The 9,140-nt window shown below is 37.5% G+C and overlaps 1 protein-coding gene across 1 annotated transcript in view; it reads left to right on the top strand.

Moving 5' to 3' along the window:
• The first annotated feature begins 1,517 nt into the window (after positions 1-1,517).
• FCRL5 (Fc receptor like 5) overlaps positions 1,518-9,140 on the top strand; it is a 47,194-nt gene continuing 39,571 nt past the window's right edge. Inside the window, exons 1-2 of the mRNA XM_068537590.1 lie at positions 1,518-1,548; positions 8,779-8,799. Of these exons, the coding sequence (XP_068393691.1) occupies positions 1,518-1,548; positions 8,779-8,799 (52 nt within the window). The remainder of the gene's footprint in view (positions 1,549-8,778; positions 8,800-9,140) is intronic.

The raw sequence follows: 9,140 nt of genomic DNA, 5'->3' as shown, positions 1-9,140 counted from the left end.
GACCAGTATCACACTGATACCAAAACCAGACAATGATATCACAAAAGAAAAATTGCAAGCCAGATGAAATAAAATTTGTATTTTAAGGCAAGAAAAGAAAAAATGACCAGAGAGATTAAAAGAATATCCAATTCACCAATTAGAACATGAAAAGATGCTCAATTGCATAATTCACCAGGGACATGAAAATTAAAACTGCATTAAGATAATCCTAGCACAGTGGCTAAATTTTACAAGATTATAATACCAATATCAGTAAATATTTTACAGCAACAAGAACTCTCACACACTGGTTGATAAGGTAGGAATTAGCACAACCACTTTCCAAAATAACTTAGCAGTACCTTCTAAACTGAGCATTCTAAAATAATTTTAAGAGCCAGGAATTCTACTCCCAGGTATATATTCAACGGATATGCGTGCCCACATGCACCGAGAGACCTATACAAGAATATATGTAGCAGAGCTATTTGTATTAGCTTCAAAAGCAAGTAAAAGCTCTTTGTTCCCTTGAGGTCCTCCTGCTGGACTGAGATGGAATAATCTCTATTTACCCTTATATGCTTTTCTTATCTCAGAATGAAGTAGGTAGGATATAACGTAATGTATGTAAGGTGATATGCATTTGCAGATATGAGATTAAATGTCCCTTAAGAAGACCAAGGTATGGACCCAGAAAGAAAGGGTGGGGAAAACTATTTAAAAATAAGGAACTGGCATTTCTCATGGCAGCTAATGTCTTAGGGATCTTTGCTGTCAATATACCAGGATGGAAACTTGAGTTTTAAAAAGTTATAAAAGCAATTCACAAACATAGTAATTTTTTAAAAGTTAAACAGTATAGAAAGACATAAAATAAAATGTCTCCTTCCTATCCATAGTTCTTCAAATATAACCACTATTTTAGATATACTTTCCAGGAAATGAAAAAGGATACTTTGTCAGTTTATATACACACGTACTCTATTTTTTACATCTACCCCAATGTGATAATACTACAAATACCAATCTACTCCTCACTTTTTTCTCTTCACATTAATCAAGGTTGTCTTGCCTTCTTATATGTGCAAGTTTATCTCATTCTTAATGTCTGCATTTTATGTCATTGTTTAGATGTATCAGAATATTCTTAAGCAGTCCCATTATGTTGCTTCAAGTGTTTTGCCTATTATGAATAATGTCACAATAACATTATTTTAGAGCTATCTTCCATACTTCCCTTAAGGTATTTTCCAAGCAATAGAAATGTGGGGTCAAGGATATGAGCTTTTTAAAAACCCTAACATTTATTTTTTCACTTTGATCACTGGGCAGGAAACTTTGATTAGTAGTTGAGGATGGGTACTTCCACTTCCTTTTTTCTAATTTACTAATGCATCCTGCTCTTTGAAAAAGCTGTTTCTCAGATGTCTTCCTTGGGGCTACTGTGACAGTGTACAACTGTAAGATCAAAGCCAAACTTAGTATTCCTGAGAAAACCTCTCTTTTGGTCTCAGCCCTGGGCAGGCCAAGTCTTCATGCTGCTGTGGGTGTCACTGCTGGTCCTGGGTAAGTAGAACAGCTCAACGTGGGCCCTGGGTGGGGTTGGGACAGCATCTCTCTATCATGGACCTGACCTTTTCTTGGGGCTCAGCCCCTGCTCAGAGATTCTTTTCTGCCTGGGGAGATTATATTCTCTGGCTTCACTGTATAGCTCAGAGATTTCTCCCTTGAGGCTGAAAGCGTGGTCAGAGCTTCAACTTTACAAAGAAGGAAACCACAGTGACCACAACACTTAAGGGTTTATTCATTTTTTTCTACAACAAATATTACTTGATAAAGTCCAGAAAATGTATTACGTTTGCTTGTTCATATTGTCTCATTCAGAGAAGACCCTAGTTTTCTCTCTGCAGAGGAGGAGTGTTTATCCCTTGTATGACAATGCCAGACCATGGTGCTAGACATGGGAGGGAAAGTTCTTCTAATACAAAAGATGTCTCCTTCTTTTGCACACAAATGCAAACCACAGCTGTGATTGTCAGATAAAGAACACAGGGAGGGGGAGACAAAGACCGAGACTCACAGGGGGAAGTGGGCAAGGCAAGGGAAAAACCTAAGATGCATGACATTCTTTCTTTTTCCCTCCAGGTTTATTGAAGTATAATTGACAAATAAAAATTGTATATATTTAAGATGTACGAGATGTTTTGATATACATGTATTATGCAGTAATAACCACAATCAGCTAGTTAACATTTCTCTCACTTTACATAATTACCGTGTGTGTGTGTGTGTGTGTGTGTGTGTGTGTGTGTGTGGTAAGAACACTCAGGATGAACTCTCAGCAAATTTCAACAATACGTTATTAGTCACCATACTCTATATTAGATCTCCAGTACTGCTTTGTCTTACAACTGAAAGTTCATTTCCTCTGACCAACATCTCCCCAGTTCCCCTACATCCTACTCAGTGCCTGGCAAACACCATTTTATTCTCTGCTTTTGTGATTTCAACTTTTTCAGATTCTACATGTAAGTGGGATCATGCAGTATTTGTCTTTCTCTGTCTGGCTTATTTCAGTTAGCATAATGTCCTCTAGGTTTATCTATGTTGTCACAATGGCAGGATTTTTTTCTTTTTTTTTAAAGCTGAATAATATTCCGTTGCATATATATATGCAACGGAATATTATTATACACCACATTTTCTTTATCCATTAATCAGTTGACAGGCACTTAGATTGTTTCAATATTTTAGCTACTGTGAATAATGCTGCAATGAATATGGGAGTGCAGGATTCTCATCAAGATACTGATTTTATTTCCTTCAGATACATACCCAGAAGTGGGATTGCTAGATCATATGATAGTTTACTTTTAATTTTTTAAGGAACTTCCGTACTGTTTCTGTATAATGACTGTGTGAATTTATATTCTTACCAACAGTGTACAAGGTTTCTTCATCAACACTTGTTATCTTTTGTCTATTTGGTAATAGCTATTCTAACTGGTGTGAGGTGTTATCTCCTGGTTTTGATTTGCACTTCCCTGATAACTAATGTTGAGCATCTTTTTATATACTTTTGGACACTTTTATGTCTTCTATTAAGAATATCTATTCATGTCCTTAACTGTTTTTTAATCAGGTTATTTGTATTTTGTTGTTGATTTGTTAGAGTTCCTAAGACATTTTATATATTAACCCCTTATTGGATATATGGTTTGCATATATTTTCTCCCATTTCGTAGGTTACTCTTTATATTGTTGTTTCCTTTGCTGTGCAAAAGCTTTTACTTTTGATGCAATCCCATTTGTTTTAGTTATTCCTTTTTTTGCCTATGCTTTTGGGGTTATATCCAAAACTCATGTCCCAGATCCATGCCAAGAAGCTTTCTCCCTATGTTCTCTTTTAGTAGTTTTACAGTTTCAGGTCATATATTTAACTCATTAATCTACTTTGAATTGATTTTTGTACATGGTGAGATATAAGGATCCAATTTTTTTTTTCATGTGGATATTCAGTGTTTGCAGAATGATTTACGGAGAGAACTATTCTTTCCCCCTTGTGTGTTTTTGGCACCCCTTTTGAAGATCAGTTGACTGTAAAAGTGTGGACTTATTTCTGGGCTCTCTGTTCTGATCCATTGATCTATATGTCTATTTTTATGCTAGCTTTGATTCCCATAGCTTTGTAATAAAATTTGAAGTCAGGAAGTATAATGCCTCCAGTTTTGTTCTTCTGGTTCAAGATAGTTTTAGCTTTTGGGGGTCTTTGTATATCTATTTCAGTTTTTTTCTTTGTGATAACTATGGGACCTTATAAAATATAGCAGACAATTTAAGTTAAGAAATGTGTTTCAATTACATATTAAAACTCTACACTTTTAGTTCTCCCCCATTTTGTTATAGATATCACAATTTACACATTTTATATTGTATATACATTAACAAATTGTTTTAGCTATAGTTATTTTTAATACTTTTGTCCTTTTAAACTCTTTTTGCTAGAGTTAAAAGTGATTTATATACCACTATATAGGATGCTATGGTCTGAATGTTTGTTTTCCCTCAAAGTTCATATGTTAAAATTTTGACACCGAAGGTGATAGTATTAGGAGATGGTGGGGCATTTGGGAGATGATTATGTCATGAGGGCAGAACCATCATGAAAGAGATTAGTGCCCTTATAAAAGAGGCCAAAGAGGGCCCTCTTATGCTTTCTTCCATATGAGATTATAGCGAAAAGATAGCTGTCTATGATGAAGTGCACTGTACTGGAGAAGAGTCTGCCGGTGCTTTGATATCAGACTTTCCAGCCTCCAGAGCTTTGAGAAATCAATTACTGTTGTTTATAAGCTACCCAGTATGGCATTTTTGTCATAGCAGACTGAATAGAATAAGACCCAGTATTCAGAGTAGTCTGAATATAACTATACAGATCTTCCTCAATTCATGATGAGGTTATGTCCTGATAGACTCGTTATAAGTAGAAAATACCATAAGTCCAAAATGTATTTAATACACCCAGCCTACTGAATATCATCGCCTAACCTAAACTCCTTTAAACATGCTCAGAACACTTACATTAGCCTACAGCTGGGCAAAATCATCTAACACAAATACTATTTTATAGTAAAGTATTGAATAGTTCATGTAATTTATTGAATACTGTACTGAAAGTGAAAAACAGAATGACTGTATAGATACAGAATTGTTGTAAGTTTAGCCCTTTGACTGTGTGGCTGACTGGGAGCTCTGGCACACTGCTGCTGCCCAGCATCACAAGAGAGTATCATACCGCATATTGCTGGCCCAGGAAAAGATCAAAGTTCAAAGTTCAAAGTATGGTTTCTACCAAACGCGTATTGCTTTCGCACCATCACAAAGCTGAAAAATCATAAGTCAAACCATATATATACTCACTTTTAACAGTGAATTTTATAATTTCATGTGTTTTCATGTTGCTAGTTAGTGTCCTTTAATTTCAACTTGACGAACTTCCTTTAGCTTTTCTTTACAACGGGTTTTATGGTAGTTAACTTCCCCAGCTTTTTTTTTTATCTTGGGAAGTCTTTATCTCTCCTTCATTTCAAAGGACAGCTTTGCCATGTATTGTATTTTGGGTTGGCAGGGTTTTTTCTTTCAGTATTTTAATTATCCCACTCTCTCCTGATCTGCAATTTTTCTACTGATAAATCCACTGTAAGTTTATTAGGGTTCCCTTGTGTGTGATGAGTTGCTTTTCTCCTGCTGATTTAAAAACTTTGTCTTTGACTTTTGAGAGTTTGATTATAATATGTCTTGGACCTTTTGATGTCTAGCTTATTTGGGATCCTTTGGGAATCATGGATCTAGATGTTCAATTCCCTCCCCAGATTTGGGAAGTTTTTAATTATTTCTTTAAACAATCTTTCTGCTCTTATTCTCTGCTCCTTCTGGGACTTGAATAATGCATATATTGATTGGTTTAATGTTATCCCATAAACCACCTAAGTCGTCTTCACTCTTTTTTTGGTCTTCTTTCTTTTTGTTCCTCTAACTGGATAATATGAAATGGCTTGTCTTTGAATTTACTGATTCTTTCTCCTGCATGATCACTTCTGCTATCGAAGGTGTCTATTGAATTTTTCAGCTTAGTCACTGTATTCTTTAGCTCCAAGATTTCTGTTTGGTTCTTTTTTATGTTTTCTATTTCTTTGTTAAACTTCTCATTTTGTTTATGTATTGTTTGCAGATTCATTTACTTGTCTGCTTTTTCTTATAGTTCATCGAGCTTCTTTAAGACTATTATTTTGAAATGTTAGCCAAGCAGTTCATGGATCGTTAGGGTGAGTTACTGGAGCTTTATTAGCTTCCTTTGATGTTGTCATATTTGCCTGACAAATATGATCTGTGTAGCTCTGCATTGGTGTCTGTGAATTTAGAAAAGCAGACACTCTTTCTGGTATTTACTTGTTTGAACAGCTAAATACTCTTGCTTCTTCCATGAACTTATAGGACTGCCTCCAGGATCATGGTTGAGCTCGGCTGGAGCTGGATCTCATGATTATTGCTGGGTTTACATTTGGGTCTGCAGTTGGCAAGCCTGTTACCAAGGGCATGGATGGGTGTGGTTTCTGCTAGGTCCCTGAGCGTTCTCTCATTGGGTTGCTTGGCTGGTGCCTGGGCAGTCAGGACTGCCCTGAACTTCAGTAGAGTGGTACTGGAGTTTGGTCACAGGATGGCTTTAAGGACCACAGTCAAGTTCAAGACATGAAGTTCTGTTACCAGGGGTGCTTACAGGTGTGGCTTTCACTGGGTCCCTGGGTAGAACCCTGGGCAGGCAAGACTGCTTTGGACTACAGTAGAGTGGGACTGGATCTGGGTCACAGAACTGCTTCAGCAATAGAACTCAGGTCTGAGGCTGGTGGGCTTGCTACCAAGGGCATGGATGAGCATGGATTCCTCAGCAGAAAAGGCTGGTGGCAGGACCATGGACAAGTGGAGCTAGAGTTGAGTTTACAGGAGAATAAGGCAGCTTTTAGTCTGTAGCTGGGATCATAGTCAGTGAGTCTTCTACCAGCACATGTGCTTGTCTTCTCAAAGTGGCGCTCCTTGGTCTTGGGCTCCAATGGGGTTTCACAATCTCTAGATCTCAAAGCTCTCAGTTTTTGTTTGTAGATGGCTGCTAAAACTTCGTTTCTGTAGAGGGTGGAGACAAAGACTAGAGACCTCCTCTTCTGCCATCTTGCTCATGTCACTCCCAACATGTGACATTCTCTTTGTGCCTGTGGGTGTGTATAAGTCTGTCAATTCACACATATCAACTGGTTGGTTTTTTACCAAAGTTGAAAATATTAGAATAAAACATATTTATTCATTTGTTCAACAAATTATTTAGCAACATTAATACACAGCACTATGCTAGGTGCTAAGAATGATGATGGGAAGACATGGGAAGCATCATTTCTGTGCTTAGGAAGCTCATGATATAGAAGGTCCTTCAACAAGGCCAATGTACAAGAAATATCTATGTAACAAGATCTCAGTTAAACAATTGTCCAAGCAAAGTTACCAATGATGGTAAAAGTGGTTAACAAACTATATGCCAAGTAGCTGGTAATGACTTCATGAAACAGATAGACAGTAGGAGCTGGAGGGGGCAGGGATGGGGTACAGCACAATGTGAGAAAAAAGGACCCCATAGTTGGAAGCTGCATGGAATACTCCAGAAATAGGAAGCACATCCTAGTGTGGCACCAAAACAAAGGAGCAGGATAGGGTAATGGCCAGGAGCATGTGCTTTGGGGTCAAACAGGATGGGTTCAAATAAATGGGTTAAAAACTCCATTCTACCCTTAACAGCTACTTAAACAGTTTCTGGTCTGTAAAATGGGGATAATCATAGAACTTTCCTCATAGGGATAGTTAAGAAGATTACATGAAATAATGTATGTGAATATCTACCACATAGAATACACTCAGAAAAATATTAGCTACTTATAAAACAATACAAATCCATGATTCCAAGATATTTAGAAAATGGCATATAATCCATTGCTCTGATTATAACACTTAGGTTTGGATTACTTCTCATCAGCCCCATGTGGACAGGGATAATATCCCTTTTGCTCACTGCTGGATTTCCATTGCCTTGTCCAGTTCCTAGATACAGTTGGCATTCCACACATTTCTGCTGAATGAATGAATCAAATCTGTCCCTCATCTGGAATGTGTAATCAGTTTACAAACTAGTCAATTTTGCCTCTTCTGCCTCTCCAATACTCCTTTCTCAAACCTGTATCTTCCCAAGTAGAGATACTTACTAACTTAGTACTTTAATTAATTCATTATTCAATAAATGTTTATGAAATGTCTCTTATAAACCAGGCACTGTTATAAATTCTGTGTGATATATGGTGAACATGAGAAGTCCCTGCTTTCACATAGCTTCTGTTCTAGAGAAGGAAAAGTAAGCAAACAAAGCAAACAAGCAAATAAGATAATTTCAGATAAACATTCTGAAGAAAATTAAATATCATCATCTCTTGCTCTGCCTTCCCTCCAGTCCTTCTGTTTTACATCTGCCAGAGTGCTCCAATAAGTTACAACATTTAATCTTGTCACTTTCCTACTTGAAACATTTCCATGGCTCCCTGTTACTTTTATGATGAAACCATAGCTACATACCATCCATAACTTAGGCCCTGCCTATCTGTCTAATCTGATTTCCCCTAAACTCTCTACCTTCCAGAACCACTCCCCCGTTCAACTTCTGAACACCAGTGCTATTTCTTCACATCTGTGCCCTTTCTGTCTTAATTACACCCCCCATCAGCTCTTGCCAAACACAATCACCTTTGCGTGGCTGACTCCTATGTTCTCATTCAGTCTTCTCAAGCATCACTTCCTTCAGGTATCTTTTATGGTCCACCCACCCTCTTTGCCACACACTGACTCACACACACAGACCCTACATACTGGGATGGGTGACCCTTCTGCCTTCAAGATGCCCCATGTGTATTTCTATTACTGCACTTATACCCTGCATTATAATTATATTATTTTGCTTCAGGTTTCTGTTTATCCCACCAATCAACTTCTTTTATCAGATACCATTTTTTATTCATCTTTTTTATTCACGCTTTAGTCCAAGCACAATGACCAGTATAAATAGACATTTGACAAATGACTATTACATTAAAAAATAAATTTTAATGAAAGAAATAATAAATGAATGAAAAGAAAAACAAGCATTCCCTTCGAAAAGCCAAAGATTCCTTGCTCTGTGCTCATCTCTGGCTCTTTATATTTTTACAGCTCCTGTCAGTGGACAGTTTGGTGAGTTCTCCTTTCTTATGTACTTCAGTGTCCCTGGATAAGAGTGTCTCCCTAATAAATATGAAATATTTGTGATGATTGCCTGAGGATCTCTAATATCTCCTGTTTCTCTTGCTGAGGTCAGCAAAGATGTGAAAGTGTCACCTGGTCTATTGGCATTGCCCAAGAGCCAGGATAGCCACGTGGTCATCCTCTGGCCCTCCCTGGAAGAAGCAGCAAATGTACAAGCAACTCCTGGCCTTCACTAGGTCCTGCACTTACTCCTATTGCAAATGGACCCCAGATAACAAGGCAGGACATCTTAACTCCATATCAAATGTGCAGGACTTGGGATAAGATGT

The sequence above is a fragment of the Eschrichtius robustus genome, chromosome 3, assembly GCF_028021215.1.
Source record: "Eschrichtius robustus isolate mEscRob2 chromosome 3, mEscRob2.pri, whole genome shotgun sequence".
Lineage (NCBI taxonomy): Eukaryota > Metazoa > Chordata > Mammalia > Artiodactyla > Eschrichtiidae > Eschrichtius > Eschrichtius robustus.
The sequence above is the reverse complement of the archived record's forward strand: the minus strand, read 5'-3'. Positions and strand labels throughout refer to the sequence as shown.